General features: G+C 40.3%; 2 protein-coding genes across 6 annotated transcripts in view; both read right to left on the bottom strand.

Annotated features, from left to right (window-relative positions):
- rab11fip3 (RAB11 family interacting protein 3 (class II)) overlaps window positions 1–19902 on the bottom strand; it is a 28895-nt gene extending 8993 nt beyond the window's left edge. The window contains exons 1-5 of one of the 4 annotated variants that reach the window (XM_065949427.1): window positions 17102–19902; window positions 10371–10464; window positions 7070–7146; window positions 4281–4453; window positions 634–834 (exon numbers count right to left, since the gene is read on the bottom strand). In XM_065949427.1, the coding sequence (XP_065805499.1) occupies window positions 634–834; window positions 4281–4453; window positions 7070–7146; window positions 10371–10464; window positions 17102–18637 (2081 nt within the window). In that variant the 5' untranslated portion in view covers window positions 18638–19902. Of the gene's footprint in view, window positions 1–633; window positions 835–4280; window positions 4454–4562; window positions 4973–5113; window positions 5356–7069; window positions 7147–10370; window positions 10465–17101 lie in introns of those variants that run through there. The other 3 variants (XM_020637639.3, XM_065949429.1, XM_065949428.1) reach the window with 3 other exon arrangements.
- A 759-nt stretch (window positions 19903–20661) lies between these two features.
- The window catches only part of decr2 (2,4-dienoyl CoA reductase 2, peroxisomal), a 5099-nt gene continuing 585 nt past the window's right edge, over window positions 20662–25175 (bottom strand). Inside the window, exons 2-10 of one of the 2 annotated variants that reach the window (XM_020637641.3) lie at window positions 24950–25051; window positions 24793–24861; window positions 24264–24315; window positions 24016–24151; window positions 22974–23098; window positions 22596–22689; window positions 22413–22517; window positions 21107–21356; window positions 20662–20973 (exon numbers count right to left, since the gene is read on the bottom strand). In XM_020637641.3, the coding sequence (XP_020493297.1) occupies window positions 21139–21356; window positions 22413–22517; window positions 22596–22689; window positions 22974–23098; window positions 24016–24151; window positions 24264–24315; window positions 24793–24861; window positions 24950–25050 (900 nt within the window). In that variant the 5' untranslated portion in view covers window position 25051 and the 3' untranslated portion in view covers window positions 20662–20973; window positions 21107–21138. The remainder of the gene's footprint in view (window positions 20974–21106; window positions 21357–22412; window positions 22518–22595; window positions 22690–22973; window positions 23099–24015; window positions 24152–24263; window positions 24316–24792; window positions 24862–24949; window positions 25052–25175) is intronic. The other variant, XM_020637640.3, reaches the window with a different exon arrangement.

The raw sequence follows: 25175 nt of genomic DNA, 5'->3' as shown, positions 1-25175 counted from the left end.
ATAACTTAGTGTAAAATCACTGATTCATAAAAATATCAAGCAGGTTTAGCTGGCTAAATATTTCCTAAAAAACATCATAGACCGAAAGGCTTCACTTCGATTCAGCCAATCAAGTTATGCAGCTTTTTCAGTGTTACCAATATACTCCTGTATGCCCAGGGGCAAAGCTTGTTTGATACTCCTTGAGATGAAACATCATCCACCTTCTGTCTCTTGGAAAAGGCTTGGCGACAGATGTCAGCCTTAAAACCTAAACATTGTGATTGAATAAACTCCTACTCAAGAAACAGTTTTAGGGAAAGAATTTACCAAGCTTTATAAAAACCTTTGTAACAGTAAGGGTAAGTCTAATGGAAAGAAATGTGTATTTGCATCATATGTTTCGGCCTTCACAGAAGGAAAGGGCAGATAAGCACGGAAGGACGTCTTCAGATATTCCTTATCAAAAATCGTCCTTTGAAACAGAAACATTTACTCTGAGTGTAGTGAAACTTGCACAATACAGCTGAAAATGTTACAGTGTCACACCTCTTATCAGAAAAGGTTAGATAAGAAGACAAACTATTACATGAGCTGAAATGACTTCAGCCTGGCTGCTCACTGGTTCAGCTGTGAGCTGAGGACTGTGCGTACCTGGGAGAGAGCAGTGAGGAACCATTGACATGCTCGGCCGGCTGATCCAGTGGGGAGTCGGCCTCCCCCTCTGTCCCTTCCACGCTGCTCTCAAGCAGCAACTCTGATGTGCTGCTTTCCCCAAAGTCCTCAAAGTGCTCCTCCTCTCCACCGATGACGGTCACCAGCGAGTGGTTATGGAGCTCCGAGTTCAGGGAAAACCTGAGGGACATGCAAGAGTGGATTAGTGTGTTAGTGTTTGTGTGTGCTCACTTGTGTAAACAACAACAGTGCAGTTAATTTAAGGCCCGGGCCAGGAATAGAGGAAGGTGCCTGATTTAGATTAGATTAATGGACTTCAGTTTAGACAGCCACATAACCATACATTTAAGAAATAGCATCTCACAAACCAACATTTAAAGGGTGAAAAAACACATCTTGGTAACAATTTAAAAAAAAAACTGGCAACAGGTTGATGTGTTTTAGCCAGACACTTGGAATAGACTAGAGCCATCTGTAAATACAAAACAATCACAATTAATCTTTCCACTAGAAGAGCAGCAACCTGGACAAGTTGGACGATCACTTGTCTTCAAAGTTAATCTGGTAATGTCATTAATCCCAAAGGTTAATGCATGATGCCTTTGTGGTAATGCAAAGCACAGCGGGGACATCTGAGAATCGTGAGAGGAACTTTTGTTCAAAAACATTTCTGCCTTGTAACCTTACACAACTGAACCACAACCACCATGCTGGATCTGTACACTTTGATGTTAAGACAGAGTTCCAAGAGCTTTGGGTAAATGACCTGCAGTTCACAGGAAAGCTGGAAAACTGGTCTTTCCTGTTCCCACAGAGGAAGTGTTGAATGTCTTGAGCACACACAGACGGAGGATGTCTGAATCAGCAAAAACAAAAGAAGCTTGCAGTCTCAGCAAACCATGACAAAGCCCATTTTGCTCAGATCAATTAGTCCAATTAAAAACCAACATTTCACCTTTATTGTATTTCATGTGATCAGCTCACATCATACACAGTGACTCTAAACTCTACACTAACTTTAATTTAAAGTATTTTTTAACCTGACTATGTAGCTCACTGGACCATTCTGGTAACATGGAAACAGAGCCAACTTTTCATGTCACTCACCCCTTACTACTCGGTCCCATAGTGAGGTCCCTCACACAGAGAGACGGCGAAGAAAGAGAACGCATCTTGGAACGCCCTCCACTGCCCTGGCGTGAAAGCCGTGGAGCAACTGGAGTCAAAACTCCGGACAACCAGAGAGGAATCCTGAAGTTTCACAGGTTACAATGCTCTAAAATGGAAACGACGACTCGCCGCTGTGGAGGGAACAATAGCCTCTGAAAACAGCCAAAATCTGCGGCTCTAATGAGCGGCTAATCTTCACTTCCACATGACTGATGTTGCCTCGTCTGATGCCACCCGGCGGACTTGTCGCTGTACCAAAGAGGGTCGATTGTGAGTGGGTTAATCTGATTTGAGGCTAAGCAACGGCCAACAGACAGTACTGCTGACCGTCCGAGGGCCAAATGTGTGCGAGGACACGGGTAGGATAGAAGAGGGTGGGGGAGGCTAATCCTGTTAGATTCTTAATCCCTATTCCAGTGCATACTCCTGCCGAGTTAGTGCTGGCTAGGCTAACCAGGCAGAAGGAACAACCCTCAGATTACTTACTGACCTTTTTGTTGCATTTACTCACAGTCAGTGTTGATCTTTATTTTGTATTCGGACAGAGGTTTTACTTATCTCTGAGAGCAGACTGGTACTCACTGGAATTATAAAGTCTCAACAGAGATGTTGAAGATGATCAAACTCGAATGTTTTTGTAAACACACTGCCAGAAATAAGAGAATCTGAAGGTCCAACAGTCACACAGAGAGTGTTATTTTCCTGTCAGCAGCAGATTTAGCTGCACGATGGATAAGTGGAGAGAATCCGAAAAAGGGGAAAAAAACAACAACAAAAAAAAGTGCTCACTCAACACTTCCTGGAATTCAAGGCTCAACCTTGGAATGGGAAGTCCAACCACATCCATGTCAGGCAGAGCACCCCAATCCGTCATCAAGCCAGGCAGACAGCTCACACAGTCAGCAGATGAGGCCTCAGATCTCGACACTTCCGCCCTTGTGTTTGCCCTGAATACTACCTCAACAGGAACATGCATGCATGGAGAAATAGAGCTCATCTGCAACAGCTACATGTCTTTTATAACAAAGGGGATTGTGTTCAAATAAAATCAGGGGGCTTACTTCTTTAACCAATTAAATGAAGAGACAGTGGATACATGATCAGGGCTTGATCCATGCCTGATAATACGTAGATACAATTTCCTCCTCAACTTACTTGTCTGAGGCAAATCATGGAACACAGACACACAGAGGCAGTTTGATACAGTCTGTCTTTTCTCAGTAATGTCAAATCTTACAAATGGAGTCCTCTGTGGTGATACTTTGTCATCTATGGTTGGATAAAACTTTTTTTTTGTCAAACACACAAATCCATCTGAAAAGACTTTGTTCTTGTACTTCCCTCTTAAACAGTCAAAACCTAAAATTCATACAGTCCATATTGGAACAGATATCTAAGGAATGAAGAATTCTTCAGTGAGAATATAATTAAATTTCAATACTCAACCGAAACCTTGAACTCAGTTTATTACTGAAAGAGACTCAAATGTGTGACACTGCAGTGTGTCAATGCGAGACACTCACAACAGCCCTTTTGAAAGAGATTTGGAAAGCAAGAAAAGGACAACCATGAGCGTTCTGACTACAACAATGATCAAGCACTTTATCCAAACTATGAATAGAACCCAAGAGGTTCCTGGGAAAAGTATCAAGCTGTTCGGTTTTTGCAAAACAAAGAACAAAAAGCATTAAAAAGGGGTTTTACCTACTGTAATCAATAAAAGTGTTATAATAAAAAAAGTCATGAACAAAGTATTCAGTCTCTTTCCAGCCGAGAAAATGAAGATCCTCTCAGACAAACAACTTTGGTAAAGAATGGTGGAAGTGCTTTCAGTGTTCAAGGTCTCTGGCGCTCACACTGTTTGCATTTCAAGTTATCTCTGAAGGAGCTTTCCTGTTCAGCCGTACAGAAAACATTCACAGTCAGTGTCGCAGCAGAACCAGTGTTCCTTAAACTGCCTGTGACTACACATCGGTGTGTGTAAACTCCAGGAGCTGCATTTTATTAGTAATTATAAGACATACTAAATAAATCCTTTGTTTGACTTTGTCTTTACTGGTGTATATAATGGAACAAAAGACATGACTTTGATCAACTGGTGGCTTTCTAATGCCTGTCTGGTGACCCAAATAGCACCCAAGTGATCCAGCGCTGCGCATGCAAAACTCATGAGCACGTGATCTGTGTGAAAGGTTAGTGCGGGTACGTCCAGAGCCAACACTCATCTCAAGATCTGACACACATTTTCAGTAAATTCTGTAGCCAGCAGCGATTACGGGCAGCATTATGACGTTGATCTGGTTCTCATGTAAAGTGGATTACGATTTATTGCGTATGACAGGAGTCATTCAGGGTCACGGTGCCAAAACAAAAAGCAGAGGATGCATTTCTACGGAGAGTATATGAGAATTTCAGCCATGATTGACCTTCTGTTCATGAGTAAAAGTTTTACCAACCTATTTCCTCCGTCTTCGGGATCATGCAGGGTAGCCTCAATGCCGCTGTCGGTCTCCACATCTTCATGCATCTCAGGGGGTACAAGGGCCCCCGTGTCCTCATCAGTGAAGGTCTCACACTCGCTGTAAGTGCTCTCAGAGCCCAGGTACGCACTGTCCGTTACCTCATTTTGCTGCAGGAACAGAAACAAAACAAGGATGAGCACATCATAGAATGGCAATCAATCAGTAGACAGAGTTAAACATACTGATCTGGACTTTATATGAATGATAAACACTTACTTTGTCTTCTGGTTTAAATAAAAACAAGGCTCTCAAAAAATGTTGCTCCATTACAGCAAAAGTGCACATGTAAAGTATTAGTGTTAAACAAGCTGTTAACATCATTATAAAAGGTAACAAAAAAAAAAGACAATAGATAATATATCAAAATATCAGAAATGTCATCAAATGAGGATTATTTAGAAAAAAAGCAGCCATTTCAAAGACAGTCTATTTTAAAGTGTCTAGGCTAGCCAGTAAGTACAGACAACCATTATGCAAACAACCAAACAAATCATAGAGCATAAACAGACTTCAGAGACAGACTGCTGCGACTCAGATGGCTGTTCCAAGCTAAACCTGCTGCATCAACACCTCTTAGCAACAAGTTCAAACAAAACGAGCCAGCTTTAAGGCTCTCCAAGAGACTAACACCAAATGCTGAACACAAAACTCATATTCAAAACAGAGGATCTAAAGCTTTCGCAACAAGACATACATTATCAGGTATCAGAGCTGTGAAGCAATCAAGAAGACAAGACAGGTGCGTCACATTTGAAGGACTTTCATACCGTTATAAAAGAAGCGTCGGGAGGAGCCGGGCCCAGAGGGCTATCCACCATGCCCAGAACCATTCTCTCTGCCCGGACTCACACACAGGGAAGCTGGCCTGCCATGAGAGCCTCCTCTTAACTCATACTAATGCTTCCTCTCTTGCATTCCCAGAGGGTGAGGGCAAGTTTGGAAAAAATTGAAAATACTGTGACACCTCGTTCAGCTCCACTGGGTGGTCAGAGGGGAGGAGACAAAGTCCAAAGAGTAGCAGAAGAGTAATGCTCAATCAGCCAGCGTTCTGAGAGATAGACGTGAGTTAAAGCACCACCGATCAGCTGAAGAACAGTTTAATCTTTCCTGGCTCCTGGGAGCTTCACTGCCTGGAACAAGGGACTGAATAAATCATTAAACTATGTTCTACATGTAGTAGACTGGACAGTGAACGAGGGCTATACATCAAAGCAGCCTGTCGTAACTGTCTAACTGTTTGACAGTGGAAAACTAACATGCAGTCATTTTACTGAATGTGACAATTTCTATTTCTACTCAAAACATGAAATGTGAAAGTAAGCAACAGCAGAAAATATATAGAAAAGGAAAAAACGGGGCATATGGGGCGTTGCTTTTCTCTTATGCCAGGCCTCAGCTGAATAGCCTCACCTTGCCTGTTTTGAGAGTAAACAGGGCTAGAACAGCGCTGCCATTGAGAGAGAGGAACCCTTTTCTGCCAGAAACCAGAGGGGGAAAAAACAAGGCCATGGACACAGGTGTGGCAAGTACTTCAAACATAAACACAAACTTCCCCACAACTCTGCCACGGGCTTCCAGTAAAGCGTAAAGACACTTCATCAATCACCTGAAATTAAATGTTGTTGTTTCAGAATCACAGCTACTTTCCAGCATCAAACAAATCCATGTTGTTGAGGAGGATATTTTGAGTTTTATTTGTAATATAAATTAAAAAAAATAAGATAAAAAGTATTGTACACAACAAGAGCAAACAGCATTACAACTCTGTAGTTAACTGAATCCTTCATAATAGCATTTTCAACACAACAGGGTACACCTATCTTAAGAACAGTGTACCATATTTTTCAGATTTATAAGCATTTACTGTAAATTCTGTTGTCATGATTTCACTCTTTACTTTATTTTGCTCCATTGACTTTGATACACAAATGGTCTCTTGTGTCAATAAGGCCTCCACTGTGCTGTGCAGCTTTGGTACAGTCAATAAGCCCAGTGATACTCCGATGTTATGTTATCTTCATTAGCATAAGATTAACTGGTCTCAATTTAAAAAAAACATAGGGATACAATACTTGGAATGTTTTTCTATCAATGGATTTGGAATGAATGTTTGCATTTATAACTCAATAATCAACTTGTGAAGCCTGTAGTAAAATGGTATGAAGCAGAGTGAATCCATTTGTACTTCGGTACAAGGGCCTGCACTTCTAAACCCCTCCAAAAGAGGGTGCTGACACAGTGTCATTTGCAGCTGCTAAAACAACAGTTAGAGTCCTGCAGTGCCAGAAGTGCACACAATAGCAGAAACACTTCAATTTTGTGGAGGCCAGCAACAATGATGGTTAAATATACAAGTTCGGTGCACAAGACAAGACAGGAATTCCAGATATGCTGACCACAACTGTAAAAACACACAAATGTAAAAAAAAAAAAAAAACTCAGCTCACATTCCAGCTAATTCAATATTTGTGAAAGAATACTGAAAAGCATAGCCTGCCAGATGCTATTTAGTGTCAGCCAAACCGGGGGGTTGAGTCTGTGGAACGTTCACAGAGAGGTAATGATAGGTCTGCAAGCCACTTTGTGAATTACAGAGGGAAGAGTGAGAGTGCACATTGAGTTCAGACTGTGTCCTCCACCATGTGCTGCTTGTGTGCACCGACACAACAACTTGACCTTATACACTTCTACAGAGAGTCTAAGCCTCTTGTGTGGCGCCTCACCTCGTCGTACTCCTCAGGACAGCCCACAGCTCCATCCCCCGGACTGTAGTTTACATTGTAGAGCTGCGGCTCTGGACCTGCAGATATAAGAGGGAGAAGAAAACTTCAATGTGTGCAGGGTAAACTCTTAAAGTCAAACAGCAGGGGAGGATCAACAAACAAAAGGCTGGAGTGCATGTTGCAGGAGCATCCATGTGCAAACAAACTAGCTTTTTTATAGCTTAAGAGGTCACAGCAGGTTAAGTTAATGGTTTATTCAAATGTATGAAACATGTGACTTCAATTCTACAATCGACATTTAACATTTCAAGGACAGACAAGATTTAATCACCAAATAAGCATCAACATTTTGAAGTGCACAATCTGCAGTAAGCTTTCCAGGAACTGTGAGATGTTTTTTTAAGGATGGGCCAGTGATCTTAGATATTACACTACTTGTGTCCTAGTTTCTGGTTAATTTGTTTAAATGTTAGCTAAAATGTCGAGAAAACACATATAGAAGAGCGGTGAGGTCAGCAGTGTGGCCTTCTGGGTCTGTAAATGACCTTATTATGTATGAGACTTGACAAAGTAAATTGATATATAGTATGAAAAATCTCATTTTATCAGTCACCAGGATACAAACATGAGCTCATTCATAACAATGAAACTTTATCAACAGTATGTGTGTTTAAAGCAGTGCATTCTATACTTTAAGGAACAAAGAGGACTCCACTGTGAACATACTGATGTTTAATAATGGTGAGGGACAACATAATATTTCTGTCCACACTGTATTTGTTTAACCACGCACCAGCACATTTAAGAGCTTGTGTCCTAGCTGCCCTACTTTGGCATATTTACAGTCAGCAATCTAAGCGTGATGTGACCATAAACATTATGTAACATTTAAAGTCTCATTTAAAGGGCTACACGCTGCCATGTAATAAGGGCTATGAGCTAAATAAAACAATAAAAAGGGACAACGAGTGACCATTCAAATTTGTCAATACAACCTGTTTTCAAAGCACCTGCAATGTAACCCGAGAAGTGCAAACAAGACAAAGTCCCATCAGCCACTGCGGCTTCTGTATCTAGTAAACAGAGTCGTGAATAGCACCCTACTGAGAGAATGGAGCACACACAGAGTGCTCCAGTAGACTCCAGAGGGGGTTTGAGCCCTCCAGTCTTACATAACTGCACTGTTCTTGATGACTTGTACACATAGCAGACCATTTAAGAGAAAGGAGTCTGCACCCAAAGGGAGAAGGGAGAAGCTGGCTTCTGTTGGAGCAACACACCTGCAGTCTCTTGGCGTATTGTCAAAATATCAGACGCAAATATTTTCTGTTGTAGTTCCAGACATGCCATAGAAACTACAGGGGCCAAGGCATTTCCATGGCCTGCAGGCCTGTCTTTATTAAAAAATGTATCTAGCCAGTAACAAGCAGTGCAGCAATGAAGCGGAAAAGAAAGTTCAATAAAAGTTTATATTGGAACCTGTTATGAGCTGAAGGAGCAGGGTTTGCACTATGACTACAGTAGAGGTGCTGGCAACTGGCAACCGTGACAGAGAACAAGACATGGACCTAGTTGATCTGAAGGTCAATGTTTTATTTGCAAAGTGTTAAAAAAACTGAACTCCAGCTTTACAAGCAGAGTGGAATTTTGTCAGAAGTGTGTGAGAAGCTGGGAAATTTAAAGTAGAGGTCTGATCTTCACACACTGATGGAAACTGAGATTCATTCCCCACATTGCTGATTACACAGAAACTAGTGGAGAATGGGAGGGAAATTGGAGTAACGGGAACATGGGACGGTGATCCTTGACCAGATTCTGAACCGTGACATAAGGGTTACCTGATATGTGCATGAACAAACCAAGAGCTACTACTTAGACTACATCTACTGTCTATTGACCACATTAACACGGTGGTCAGGGTGGGAAGCTGAAATGTTGGTTTTATAAGGAGAAAGATGTATAGCAGTCCACATTACCCAGAAGCACATTTGATCATCCTATAGTGAAGACATCACAGGAAAATGTTAACAAGTGTCTCAGTTTGCTATGAACTAGAATCAGCCATTAAACTACATTTTGTTGTTGATTTTTACTTTACAGAAAAGCATCGTTTGTTCAGAACAAATTGTCAATAGATGCCTTATGCCAGTACAGGCCGATATGTTTTTCTCTCAATCTGGCTTAACAACACAGCTTTGCAATGAGTGACAGGAAGTGGAAAACAAGGGAGAAAGAGAGAGGACAGTGGCTAAGAGAGAGGACAGTAAATTATTTAAGTGGACTCTGCTAAAAACCTTGTCGCTCTGCCGTTCCCGCTTTGAAACCTTGCCAGTAACCCCATGTGTGTGTGCATCTCATGCTTTCCAGTGCATGACTTATTAATGCCCGGAGTAACCCGAGCTGTGCAACCCAGAAAGCCGAGAGAAAAGTACAACTAATCAATAGGCAGGGTGGACTGAGGATTTAGGCGCCTTACTGCTGTGACATCACCTTGACCTGTGCGTCATGTCAAGACCACTGAAATGTTGTGTAAGCTGCTGAAGAGCTGAAAGTCTTTATAATGATGTCATTGTTTCAATCCATCATAAAGAAAAAAAAGGAGATACTGAATATGTCACCACAACCTACAGCAGGCTTTAAAAGTGGAGCAGGAGGGCAGCACAACGGTTTAAGTGAGAATAACAGTCCAGTTACAAAGAATTTGGGTCCGCCTTAAAAATCTTTCACCTCAGCTGAGCGATGAATGTGAAACATACTGTGTTGACTACAATATTTGGCACCGTGGGGAATTCTGAGAGATGGAGCCAGATGCTCGAGACTCAATGTAAGTACAGGAATTTGACGCTGAGGCAATTTGTTTGGGTTTTTTTTAACAGGAGAATTAGGTTAATGACAAGTTAGCCAAAATGACCGGTGGATAAAAAACAAGATCAGAAATAGATTAGAAAAGGAGTCTGCCATGCATGTATCAAAGCTTTCTATTGTTGACCCAGGTATCAATATGTCTGATAGAAATGGGGACAAAAAGTTGGCCAGAATATTTTTAGAATCTAGGTTTTGTAAATGATTACATGTAGAACCCCCAAGAGACAGACGTCCACAAAAAGAGGTAAAGAGTTTAAAGGATAGGATAGGATAGGATAGGATAATACTTTTTTGATCCCCAGAGGGGAAATTCGGGCATTGCAGCAGCAAGACAAAGGGAAAACAAAGTCAAGTTTTGTTTAATAGATGGCATAGCAGGTCTTATATAAAAGATTAAAATCACAAGCGTGTTAACAAAGTGCCTCTAACAACTCACCTCCATTGCTAATGGCAGAGATTCCTCGGTGGAAGTCCTCAAAGCTGATCACTCCGAGGCCACTGGGATCCAAAAACTTGGTCAAATCCTTCACCTGAAAGACAAATGTAACACAACATTCAAATCTAATTTCATCAAGGAAACACATGAAAACATGTCTGGGTGCTTCAAGATGACATCATTAGTGATGAAGGGGGAACTTTTGCACACATGTGGGCTAACAACTAGACTGTGATGTTTGGATACAATGGTACAGCACACTGAGCCTGAACTACTACATCTGAACTCTAGTTACTTTGAACTACCACAAACTCAACTTTGAGGTCATTTGACTCACATGACAGTTTTATGTAAAGATATTTTGTTTACAGGAGCAAAAAAAAGTCACCAATAAAAAACAACTCCAGAGGGGAATCTTGCAGACAAAGCAAATGTGAGTTTACAAGTGTACAAAGGGTACATTCATTATTGTCTTTGATATGACAAAGAAGAAGAAAATGTTACTCAAAGCTTTACAGGTGCAGACAAAGTGTTCTCGCCACACAGACACTTTTTGAATGAATAGATTAGGTGTGTGGTGTGGAATCTTTAAAAATATCATCTTACATTCATCTTCAGGATTCATAAAATACAAAGGCGAGTTACCCTACAACAGAAAGGTTTTCATTCTAAAAATGCCAAAAATGCATGCACGTCTATGACATGAAGCACTTGATCCTACTGTGCACAGAAATGTTGCTGCAAGTGTTAAACAGGTTACGTAAGTGCAGCTGCATGCTGTATATTCCTACAGTCGGTAACCTGGCAACAGGAGGATGTGTGATTCTGTAACAACAGGACCTCCGAGAATAAAAACACAACAGTGCACATTGGATCTGCTAAAAACTGACTGATTTCTATAGTTTGTTCAAATCTAGTCTGATCTGTTCTGAGAGCCTTCACTTAAATTCCTGGCACATTGGCCCAGTTAAAGCTTTCAAATCTACTGTACTTAACTAGTTTCCAAGGACCTGCAAACTTTAGATGGTGGCTTTTCAGAGGCGCCACGCAATTAAAATCTATTTACACAAATAATAGACTAAGGCAAATGTCAACCATCACACTAATTGACTGAACCCGTTATTACAGTGTAATTTCAGGCGTGTATCACTGACAAAATTAGCTGGGAGGGATCCTGAGAGTATGTTGGCTGAGGTTTCTGTGGCCTCAGCTCAATATTCCTCAAGAAAGTGAGCGCACAATGTGAACATGGTCATTTTACGGGGACTTTTCGTTCTGTGTGTGGCTTCTTTTTTATATCGGTTACACATGAAAACAAGCTGATCTGCTTAGCAATGCTGAGCTGTGAGTCAAGAGGCTGAGAAGGCTGAAACTGCTAATAAACCTGAGTAGCTTATGATCTGCGTTTGGTGAATTAAAGCCAGCTGTACTTGGGGAGAGGAGGGGAGAAGGCTCATCACCCTCAATGGTGGTTAACACAGCAGTGCTAAGTTTAGGTTCATCCCACGCCTACCTCCTCTGCGATGCTTTCCATGAACTAAATTTGCCTGGTAGGTTGAAGAAGAGTTGGTAAAGATTGAACTCTGAATGATCAAAGCTGTTGAATTTTTTTTTTCTGTGGTTTGTAGGAGGCGTTTGAATACAGTGTTAATTTTCCTGTTTCACATTTGAGCATGATCGCTCACATGTTCCATGCAGCTCTGCAGAAACACCTCTGCTGCTGGGCGAGGTGAGAAAACTGTGGGGAATTAACCATGAGTGTCTGTGGCCCTAACAACATTTTTACATAACTATTATAATAAGTGGTGGATTACTCTTGGTCATTACATTTGCAGTGAGAGGATGGAACAATGTATAACAATAAGCGACCGCTGAACAGGCTTGATTTAACACGGACAGATAAAGCAACCAGAGCAATATAAATGCACTACACTGAGGAAGCTATCCATGGCCTACATCAGAGTTGTTAAGCTTCTGCAGCAGTGCCAGGCCCCTCAGGTCTTGTGAGTAGAGTCTGTTAGCTATTCCTAGGTCTAACCTAAAACATAAAAAAGATGAATGGGATTTCATTTCAGTTGTGGTTTGTCCCAACTGGAAATTAGTTTTTTCATTTGAATGAATGTTGTTGGGAAAACTTTTTTCCCTTTTTAGAATTTTTTCAGCTGAATTTGATTTGGCTGATCAATATGAAGATTTTCTACATCTACAATTACCCTTAACACACAGTATTATCATTTTGGAGTAGAAATTTAAAGACTGTCAGGCGAGTTCTTTCGTAGTGTTTCAAATTATCATATATTAATAATAATATTATAATATTTCAAGCAAAGCAAAAAGCAATGAATCAAGCAAACTAATCAGCTAACATTAGCAGCAGCTCAGTTCGCAGCCCCCCGAACAAAGCCCTGATGTAAGACCATCATGGACAGACAGATTTTTTTTTTACTGCTTTATTCAGTCTTTTACCAATCTTAGTAACCTCATCTGTTTTCTAAATAAGACATCTGTGGATAACTCTTGGTGGAAATCTTGTAAATAATCGACACTGTGGGAGAATTAACATAAAACCAGTTGAGCAACAAGAAATACGCAAGTGGCCGCTCAGCTTGCAGCCCCTTCCGACGTCTGGTGTCTGTCAAAGAGTGTTGGAGAAACACAGATTTTTAACATCAAACTTCTTCCTCCAGTGTTGTTAATCATAAGTTATGTTTGTTTTAGAGGAGGAGACCGGGGAATAATAAAGCCCTCAGTAAACAAACATACAGCTAGTGTAGCTTTATAACTTGGTTGGGTAAATGAACAGCTTTGCTCTGGGTGCAACGACGCAGCTTAAAAACTAAAGTGCAGACATTCAACATATTCATGCACATCTTTTTCATACTGAACTTTTAAATTTTTTAAAACTATTTCTAGCTTTTAAACATGTGCTAATAATTCTAGCCCTCGTTTTAAAAAAGTAATTCAAAGTATTGTCTTTAATATTTTATGTTATGTAATCATTTGCATTGTTACATGTAACCAGCACAGCCTTGAGAGACAGCGGTAGGGCAGATAACGACCAAATTCAAACGAAGCCCTGTCAGGCTCTGTGGTTTTTCTGTCTCCTCTATTTGTGTCTAATCAGTGCCGGGGCACGCCTGACCGCCTCCACAAAGTCTGCTGCTGTGAATAACCCCATAGAGAAGAATACCCTTTGGTACGAGACTTTCCTGGAGGGGATTTCATGATCGCTTCTAAACAAAACCCTGATCATGTGCCTAGCGGGTTGGCATAAGATGACTTAAAAAAAGGGAGAATGATCTTTGGACATAAAACATTAACACACACAAAAGTGAACTCAAGAGAGGGGACGTTTTAGGGCATGGGACATTCCATTGTGGATTAGAGGGGCAGCACATAAAAGCAGCGGGTGAGGGGAGGGATACTGGCTAAAGTAGGGTTTGGACGGTCAACTGATGACAGAGACACAGCCACAATAGAGTCCGGTGAGGCTTTTGTGTAGAATCAGGGTCAAAACCAGAAAGGGAAACCAGTGATTGGTGGTTAGCGAGATCTTTTGAACAGAATTTCTAGATGACAAGTGCCTGCTGGCTATTTTGATACATTTTATTTTCAAGAAGGTAGAGTAGTACCTTAATAAAAGCAGGTCAGCATTAACTTCTCACAATGTTCTGAACAGTAGAGTAAAATACAAAAGGTTTAGACTTCCATCTGAAACTTGTTCTGTTGTAAAAGATGCCCCCCCCCTTCAAGAAAATAGTAGTGGCAGCCCTTTAATTACCATGCAAAGCTGGTCTTCATAGGGAACATGGCTAATTTAATTCAAAATGACTAAACATTTGTTTGCCCTTTAAAGAAGTCCAAAAGTTGACATTCAACAGCCTGCATTTTGTTTTCTGCAATACATTAAATGTCATCAAACATTATATCATAAAGCTGGTATTAAAACAACACACAATGAAGTGTGTGTACGAACACTGTTGCTATCATATCTGGGAAATATTCTGGAAGCAACATTTGCATGCCAAGTATACAGCTAAGCATACAAGCTCCAACTGATCATGCATGCAAATACCTCATGAATACCTTCCTACTGTCTCTTGACAGGTCGCCAGGATGTTTGATGACTAGTTCAGGATAATACACATGTTGGCCTGCTTATAGCCCACAATGTTTTATTTGACAATTCAAGCACACATACAAAATCCCAATAAAGACTGGCTGGTCTCATAGTCTTGCAGAATTGTGTAAAATAATATGTAAAACTTGAAGAGACAATAAAAAAAATGACATAAAATGAAACAATTGTGTTTTTTAGGGATGCCTTTGTCAAGTATGACCTAATTGCTCATTGTTCTGTTTAACCAGCCTCTGAAATACTTGTGTTACCAACATGGTTTACAGTAGAATTGCACTAATCTGAGCCGCCCAGGCATGGAGGTTATTCAAACCACTTTTATCTCCAGAAACACAAGGACATATCAGGGCAAAGCTTATTCAAATACAAAAAGCACACACATTTCAATCCGATATGAGAAGAGTGGGCCATTAGCTACCTCAGCCAAGAGACAATCAGCACTCATAAAGCGGCCTACAGCAGCCTTGACTTTCCCACAGATCCTTGAGTTTAGTTTATGAATGCAAATCCACTTAAAGGTTACATCCATTATGTAACATTCCCCAAATTCTGAAGATAAGTCTGTCTGTTGCCTGCTTACCTGTTGTAAATGTGCGTAAAATGTTGCCAAAACTTATTTCTCAATATTTCTCTCTGATCACAAAAAAAGGAGTTTCTTGTAAAGGCACAAATGAGCTCCTGCAGATCCTGGAAACAAGATATTTGAAGGCTGAACACCAAGACGGGCGCAAAACTATTAAATTTGCACAATTGAGTAAGAGGTCCAAGGAAAACCTTTAAGGAACAGACATCCAAAAGAAACTGTTGGAAAGTGTAAGAGGAGAACTCCACCAGATACCAAAGAGGACAGAACAACATTGAAGCAGACCACACCTATTAAATAAATCAACTCCCAGTGTCATGTAAATTTATCACCTTTAGCCCTGCCTAGTACAACAACAGGTGAAAAGAAGACTTAAATTAAACTAATGTGGTTACATTTCGCCCTTTCTGCCCTTAAACACAAGGTCGAGGGCCATTTAGTGGAAGGCCCCCAAAACCCATGGAGTCCCTCTGACTCAGGAAAATACATTTTACTCCTAATCCTTCACTGTTCCCTGCCTGGGAATCCACAGATACTAACGGCCAGACAGAGGACAGATTGGGGGCAATAGAGGCGCTTTGAACAGGGAGTGAAGGGATTAAACAGCATTAGTGAGCCTGCATCACTCTGCGTGAGTGCTGAGTACCAACAAGTTCCCATTCTCACCAAACCCAATTTTAAAAGTCTAACAGAAAGAGTTTCAATCAAACTGGGAAATATGTAAAGCTAAATCAACTTAACCAACTAAATGACACAAGATTTATAGAGATGATCATAAATAGAGGCCAGGAAATGAGTTGAAAAGACATCTTATGTATTCTCATTTGGCCACATTTGACTGTATACTTCAGTTAATGTTCTTCTTAGATTACATCTTGGTTTGTTGTATCCACCCTCTTACTGTTATTTGCAAATGTGATCACTTTTTTACCTGCTCTTTTGTAATCTTAAAAGACAAAGAGTAAGGTATTTTACCTGCTTTTTGTTAAGTATCTCGAGATAACACTTGTTATGAGTTGATGCTACAAATAAAAATCGATGATTGATTGACTGATTGATAACTTGCTTAAGCTCAGTTCTTGGAAACTTTAGGAGGGAAGACGTACAGATAAGCACATCAGACAGGAAAAGAAACTGATGTAATTTCCACTCAAACGTTATTCAGACCAAAACAAAGAAGAAACCAAAACCTAAAACATCAAAACAGTACTCAAAGGGTAACCTAGATAGCAGTTTAAACTTTACACATCGAAAAAAAACAATGAGAAATTCTGATGAGCCCATCAATTACATTTTAATCAATTGAAGTCACTCACATCTGTATGAATTGTTCCTTATTCAATTTCTTGCTAGAAATTGGATAACTTTTTGCATAATGTGCTATGCCTGTAGCACAACACCATATGCAACAAATGGGTGATGGTCATGGGTGGAGAGAGACAGACGCATCAGCCATTTCACAGGAGATTATCCCTAAACCACGGGATATGCAAATGATGAAGATGGGTGTTTGTCATTTGACATATGGAGGACTGCCAGGCCTGACAGAATTCATTACAGCCAATATGGTTAGCTGGACTTATCTCTAAATCCCAGCTCTACCACACTCACAAAATGTAGATGACAAACTAATCCAGGCACAGTTTAAAGATGCTGTGGTATTAGCCAAATCTATCACACCCAAAGGCAGGAAATGCATTAACTAGCAGCTGAAGAGACTATATTTGGTAATTTAAATACACATTGATTTAAAACTAATGTGTCCAAATTAGATCTTTTTAACAAGTAGAACTAGGGACAGCAAAGTGAAGTCAGCCAGATGGATTTCAGCTGATTGAATTATGCAGGCTTTTTGCACAGAACCCTCAGAGGTTCAGCAGAAAATCAATAATAAATCATTTACATTTATGGAGCTTTATATAGTTTTACACAGAACTTTACTCAGCATGCATTACCAAGTAGCTGCAAGCTCAAACCAAGGCATTAAAAAGGAAAAATAAGGCGTCTCACCTGATCGGCGCCATAGGCAGCAGCAAACTCCATAAACTCCTCAATTCGAACAAAGCCATCTCCATCTTGGTCCAAAGCATCGAACACAGCTTTTAGCGGGGAGACCTGTTCCTCCCTCGAGTTCACAGCTGAGACCATCGGCAGTGAGTCATCTCCCACCATCTTAGAGAGGGAAATCGTCTCCACCGTTTGCTCACTAGTCCACCCCCCTTCCCGAGAAGAAGAGTGTAAGTCCTGAACTGAAAAACCAAAAGAAGCCACATCATGACAGTCTGGCCCTTCGAGCTGGTTAGTGTCTGTCAACCGCTCCTCTTCCCTCTGTTCTGGTGTCGGATCGGGATCACTTCCACCCTGTAAGCCATCAAGTGGATTCAAGTCCCAAGTGTCCTCATTGTGGACCTCATCAACAGTCAAGCACGGGTCCAAAGCCATCGTCTCATTCCCCTGAGCACAAACTTTTTCTTCCATCAAATCCTTAGACTCACTTTCCACAGAAAAACTCTCACTGGTGAAATCACCCTGTGTGAAAGCATCTTCAGCCTGAGGCAAAGTCAGTGATGAACCCAGAGCACATGAGTCATTCTCCCTTTGTTGCTGTGAAGTCAGATCAATAATTTTGGCAGTTCCTTCATGTTCCACCTGTGAATCCTCTGGTGATAAATGTAAAGGCTCACCTGTGCAGATAACAGAAGGAGGACCGACAGGGCACAGACTCACATTTCCTTCACATTCTGGCACCTCTAAATCCAACAAAGGCACAGATCCCTGTAAAGACTCCAGTGGTGTGCTGATGTTGTTATGCGGGAGGCAGCTCTCAGGAAAACCTTGGAGAGTAGTGCTACAGGTAATAGGCAGATCAGTCACTTGATCGGGGCATAAACCTTTGTCTCCAGTTTCAGGTGACAAAGTCTCCCTGCTCTGCGAGGGAGGGGGACATGCCTGCTCCTCTGGTGAAAGGTGTACCAGCTCCTCACTTACAACCTGTGGGTTCGACTCACCTGAGGACTCAGGGGGGAGATATGAGAGTTCATTTGAGAGGAGGTCTACCAACAAAAATGTATCCACTGGATTTGTATCAGAAGTCTTTGATGGAATGACCGGATCCTCCTGCGTTAGGCCGAGTTCCTCACTGACAGAGTTATCTCTAACCATATCAGTGAGTTGGGGAGAAAATAGCCATTTCAAAGTTTCACTTGGTCCATCAGTTTTGTCTGTAAAGGAAAATCCATCTAGTTGAGTGCTAAGGAAGGATGCTTGAGAAACAGTTGATTTGTGTCCTTCAAAATGAAAATTTCCACAAGAAAAATCAGAGATGTTTATAAGTTCGTCCAATTCTGGTGGCTTCCCTCCTTCACTTTGAGAGGACGTTTGATCCTGGTCCCCTTTCCTGAAACCCAAACTTGTCTGGCCACTCTTGTTTGGGCAGAGCACACCTCCATTGTCTGAATCGTCCAGTGTGTTAAATCCTAGAGGAAATGGCTGTTCTGACTCCCACTGTGTGTGCCCCAAAGGGCCAGACACAACTGTTGCCTCCATTTAAATGAGCTACTCAACTTTTGCGGACTTGAGAAAGCTAGTGACGTTTTATCTCACGGCTGTCGTCAATATGCAATTGTTTAATTTTAATGCCATATTTTAATTGGCCCTGTGTGTCCTTGCTGAAGTCTTGAATTGATGCATTTTTGAGCACGGACATTTAAAAGATGCCTGCAGGTTTACCCATTTCAAACATCATGTTAGAGATAAAAAAAAAGCTGTGGTAGGTTTAAGACTATTTGTAAACCAAACCAGTCAGGAAACTGTTTTTTAAACAGCTTTAGTGGTTGCCTTCCACATCGCGACCAAAACGTTACCTTAATTCAAAATGCATATTGATCTCGTACCTGAACCGACTGGCTTACTGGTTTAAATGTGTTTTACTGGTTTAAATGTGTTTTACTGGTTTAAATGTGTTTTCACTTACTATGTCAGCCATGGTAAGCCCACTCTATGTTGTTGCCCAATGTGTCAGCTTCAGTAAATCCACCATCGACATCCTTTAGCTCGGCTTGAAAGCTTAAATATGACCGAAATAAGAGTCTTCAGACTCAACAGGCATTACCTACACATGACTCCACTTAAAACTGCAAAAATTAACACGTTATGTCACGACTGTTTGTCAACATTAGCTTTTCTTGGCCGATTATCTGATCCTATCCACACCAGGCTAATTTTATGAGATGCCGAAAATGGCAATGAAAAGGCGACGTGGTTACCAAACCTCTAGCTTTAACAATACACACCTCATTATGGGGTGGTTTACTTAATAAAACACCGGCTGTCAAACCCTCCTAATGATTTTTGGTTAACTCCTCCTTCGAGCATCCCACTCCTTCCTGTGCCAGGCAGGATGCTAACTGACTAGCTAGCGGAATTAGCCTATTAGCTAGCTTACACACCAAACAGCACAGCCTATATCTCTCGCCACTGTGTTAAATAAAATATTAGCTTTAAAGATAAACTGTCTGAGATGTGAATACTAAAACTGTCGCCTATGTGATAGTCCGAGACGAGTCTTCATTTCCAGCTTCAATCCACCTGTGTCACTAAGAAGCCAGGCCAGGCGAAGTGACGACACGAAACTCGTCTTTTCCTCTTCAAATCCCTCCGTTATTAACGTCTCAAAAAACACATCCGCCACAGCGCTCCTTGTCGGAACCAATTGTGAAACGAAAACGGCGATGAATAGTGTCAAAAAAGCTCCATCATTTGGCAGTCAGTACATTGATGTTGATCACAGACACCGAAAGCTCTCGCATCAGCATCAGCAATGTCCCCATCCTCCTCCACCTCCTCCTCCAGCCGCATACACACCACTGACGTTTCACGCAAGCGTACAAAACACCCCGCAGTATCACTGGCTTCATAGCAGACATCAGTTGGTACCTGGCTGGTACCTTGTGATTTGTTCACGTGCATAAAAGCATGTCTCATACACATTTCCCGCACTCTTACACTGTGATGTGATATTATGGTAAAGTAAGCACACAAAGGTTTCTGTTCAGCGAGGAGCTTTAAACTGTCTTTTTCACAGACGCTTCAGCGGGATTTTATTCATTAATGTCACATTCCAGCGCTGATATAAAATGAAATGTTATATAAAAACTAATATGACAACTTGAGAATTCAAGTGGATAGAGGTTTGTTATTTGGATAGTAGTCTAAAGATTATTGCAAAATATAGTTGTGGCGCCCTCATGCGTTTCACAGTGACATTTCTTTTACTTCAGGTTTGCTAAATTATTCTCCCTTAGAACAGATTTGACTCTCTCCAAAGATAGTTTTATGTATGTGATTGAGCCTAAAAAAATTCAAAGCAACAATATTTTGACCAAAAAGAGCCAGGAGAGAAAACGCTGACATTTTAAATATAAGAAATATGATTTAATTTGTCTGCCTTTTTTCAATCTCCATAGGAATCCTCATTTGTATCTATTTTCATAAAACCAATCTGCTCTTTCCTGCAGATACACTCCAAGAACCAAAAAACAGACAAATGAGTTGGAGTATTAAATGCAAACAGTAGTCAAGAAACGTTTATTACCTGACAAATATGACTCTAATACAAAACTACAAAATAAATGAGAGTTACTGGAAAATCAAATTTAATGGCATATGATAGACAGGACTGTACATGGTATGCATGATATTACACAGAAAATTAAAGGGTGACCTATAATCCCTGACTTGATATAGACTTTAAACATTGGAAAGAGTGTAAAATATATAATACAGTAAATTGTTAGGTGTAACTGTACATCTAGTATTCATTACTTCAGACACTTTTGTATCCAGACTTTACTTATCTCTTTTCTTTTCAGCTGACCAATAACCTGGAAGAAAATAGGAGAAACAAGTGAATAAATATGGGTTATAATGAATTAAACAGTCTCTTTCAGTACAAATCACATTCTCAGTCATACTGTTTCTCCAGACGGACTTCAAACTTGACCTCCTCCTACACACCTTGGTCAGGAGGAGGACAGGAGAGCCCCTGTTCAGAGTTTAGATTTAGAGGAGGCAATACCCAACAGCATGGAGACGTCATTGGGTGAGGTCAGCCATGCCCCGCCGTCAGCAACCAGGATGGCTCCGGTCACATAGGAGGAGGCTCGACTGGCCAAGAAGAGAACGCTGTGAGCCATCTCTGTCTTGTTGCCTGCTCGCTGCAGAGGAATGGAATGGAACGCACCAGCAGCCTCTCCTCTTGGACCACCTGAGTGATTAAAGAAAACAAAATACTTCAACAACCCCCTTCTTACGGATTAGAATTTAAACTATTAAATAACACATTTTAACTGAAATTACATCTTTTAGCCATCCATTGACTTTACTGTTCCACAACCATTTTCAATTTGTTGTCTATTTCTTCTACTTATCCAATGTTTGGGTTCACTACATCACTGTTTGATGTACTTTTTGCTTACATTTCTACAGAGCCCCTCAAGACTCAGGTAAGAATAAGTAAAAAGCTGTCAATCCTCACCAACAGATTTTATATTTCTGAGTAGTTACAAACTGTGGGCACAATTGACAAAACTGCACCCAAAGTGTGCAAATCCATGGGCACTGATATTAAACTTTGTGGATTTAGAAACCATGAGTACAGTTTTAGAAACTGTTTTTTTTTTAAATTGTATTACCTGAGCCTTCAGGGTACTTGTACTCGACCACTTCAACTATATTTTGACAACATTTATTAAATAATTCAACTTTTATTTCAAAATGTTTAACACTTTTTTTTTTAACTTTCCTTCACTACCACTATCTAATATTTTAACGGTTTAATCAAAACTTATTTAAAAACACTTTACATAGCAGCCTCTGCCATGAGTGTGTGTGCGTGGTGCTAATGGATGAATGTGACATGCAGTGCAAAAAAAGCACTACAAGCTCAAGTCCATGTACCATTAAACAGTTTCAAACATTTGGTCACTATACATCAAAATGTGATGTGAAGGGAAGACTATCAAAGAAATCTGAGTGTAGAAAAAGATGCGTTCATATGATTTGTTGTTTATCAACAAGCATAACAGTTTCTGAAAGGTTTCTGTATAATGTGAAATCTGCTGAAAGAAATGCATTTTTTATATATTGTTGCTATGAGTGACATAGCAAACTATACTTTAAATCCAGTTTAACTCCCGGGGGGTCACAGTGCCACCTAGTGGTCAGCCCAACAAACAAGCTAACAATAATGTTCTCCAACAGACTTTGTGTTAAATGTATAGACAACATTTGCCAGTTTGTCAATAAGGGTGCAAGACCTTACCCAGCCTACGGAAACCCTCAGTGCCAGAGATAGGACCTGGAGCCATAGTATTGACTCTAACTCCACTGGGCCCCCACTCCACAGCAAGGTGCTTCGTCATTGCGTCTGGTGAAAACAGAAACAACATTGTTTTATTCGATTCTCATTTTCTCTTTTATCATTGCACATTAAAAAATCTCTTACCATTTGCAGCCTTAGCAGAGCCAGCATGCACCTGGAGGGCCTGTCCTTTGTATCCAAGCGTTGCAGATATATTGACTATGTTGCCTCCATGACTCTACACACAAAAACACGGGGGAGGCTTAAAATCAGGGCGATAGGAAAATCCTTTTCATAGAACCGAGGGATAGGTTTTGATACAGTTAAGAGATGACGAGGCATTATGTCATTTGTGATCTTCACTGTCCTCTTACGGTGATCAGAGGGAATAGAAGAGCGTGAAACTTATTGAACAGAACCAATCAATAACTAACATTTATGTCATCATTTTTGTGCTAAGCTATAATAAACATCATACTCATAATGCTCCTTCCTTTAACTCTGATAGAAAATATACTCTACCTGGAACCACTTCTCATAAACCACCTTACTGGTGTTGAATGTTCCCATAGTGTCTATCTCCATCACTGTCTTGAAAGCATTGAAGGAGAGAGCAGAAGCCGGGCAGAGAAAGTTTCCAGCAGCATCTATCAACAACAACAAAAAGAAAACTCAATCAATCAATCAATTTTTATTTGTATAGCATCAACTCATAACAAGTATTATCTGGAGACACTTTACAAAAAGCAGGTAAAAGACCTTACTCATTGTTATGTTACAAAAAGCAGGTAAAAGACCTTACTTATTGTTATGTTACAAAAAGCAGGTAAAAGACCTTACTCATTGTTATGTTACAAAAAGCAGGTAAAAGACCTTACTTATTGTTATGTTACAAAAAGCAGGTAAAAGACCTTACTCATTGTTATGTTACAAAAAGCAGGTAAAAGACCTTACTTATTGTTATGTTACAAAAAGCAGGTAAAAGACCTTACTTATTGTTATGTTACAAAAAGCAGGTAAAAGACCTTACTTATTGTTATGTTATGTGTTGTTCTGGCAGGCCGTCAACCAAGGATCTCGAGGAGCCTAAGAGAACTCAAGAGCTCCCAGGAAAAAAAGGTGGTCAAACTGACTTTGATCAAAGGCCAGATGTTTGTACTCTGCTTTACGGAATGTTTTAAAAATGCATTATTAAATCAGAAATGTGTTCAGCAGCCTGAGCAGTTATGTAATACAGATCATCTTGCAAAGAAAAGTGCACTCAGTTTTGATAACTACAGTAATAATCTTGTAATGATGCAACAGTGTGTAAAAGGGACGAGGGGGCAAAGATAAAAGATAAGAATAGATGCAGTATCAGAGAAGTTAAAAATTAAACTGAAACCTTTCACACATAACCTTTGTTTACAGTGCAGAAAGGCTCATTCTCCCTTTATACATACATATATATTTACACCTGTTGACAGGTTGCATGGTGTAATAAAATAGTGTAAGGATGACTTGGCCTGTGCATCACAGCTCAGACACAGACTTATTTTAGTTGTGTTTTCAACAGGACACATACTGTTAACGAGGATGTCGATGCGGCCCAACTCTTTCAGTGTCTCATCCACAGCGGCTGTGATGCTCTCAGGCTGCCTCACATCAATACACAGAGGAAGACAGCGGCGCCCTGTCGCAGCACACAGCTTTTGAGCTGCCTAGAAAGACAAACAATCAAATCAAATGAGGCAAACATAATAATAATATATACTGTAGGAATGACATTATCTAGATTATCTAAGATTGTGAAAATGGTATGAAATGAAAAACCTCTTTAAGCTTGTCCAAGTTCCTGCTTGCAATCACTGTATCACAGCCATGCCTGACAGAAAAGAAATACAATAATGTAAAAAAGAAAATAGAGTATATATTTCTAAAGATTGCCTGCTTGAGTCTGACAGAGAGTCAAGGTGAGGGTCACAAGAAAGTCAAAATGGTAAAAAATCTGAAACACCATAACAAGTGTCTCTACTTGTTTTAATAAAAGATAAACTATTTCTGCCATTAGTGAATTATTAAACTATTTCTAATTTGTCACACAAGCAAAACTATGAAAGTCTTAAAGACAGATAATACAAGCAGAAGGTTTAAAGTACACCATACTATCACTTACAGTCTCACTTGCACATTTTACTCTTGAAGTAAAAAGGAATGCTCCTGAAAAAGCATTGGTTTAACGTATTACAGGTGTATTCTTTTTTTAAAGCCATATATTATAATATCTGTGGATGTGAGAGGAGTGAAAATAGACTACATATTGGTTTTTTTCTGCAAGAACTGTAGCAGGAAATCTTCCCACCTCATGAAGATTTCAGCTATCCTGAGTCCAATTCCAGATCCACCACCTGTGATAAAAGCAACCTGATCTCTGGAAAAAAAACAAGAAAAAAAAACATTTCCAGTAAACAATAATATGCAAGGGCATCACATTTAAAAGCACATGTTTTCATGCCTACTTGAGTAGATCTGGACTGTAGATGTGTGTGTAGGAAGTTAGGCAGTCATCTGAACCAACATCTTCAGGAAGCATCTGTCCTTTTTCCTGCGGCTCGGCCATGCTGGTAAATAAAATGTGTCAAAAAGATGCAATCAGACTGGAATCACAAAAATCACAATTAATGTGAAATGATGACATGTCTGTAAATGCAGAGGCTGATGATAAAATGATTTTAAAAACCCATA

The sequence above is a fragment of the Labrus bergylta genome, chromosome 21 (assembly GCF_963930695.1).
Source record: "Labrus bergylta chromosome 21, fLabBer1.1, whole genome shotgun sequence".
Lineage (NCBI taxonomy): Eukaryota > Metazoa > Chordata > Actinopteri > Labriformes > Labridae > Labrus > Labrus bergylta.
This window is presented reverse-complemented; position numbering and strand designations above follow the sequence as displayed.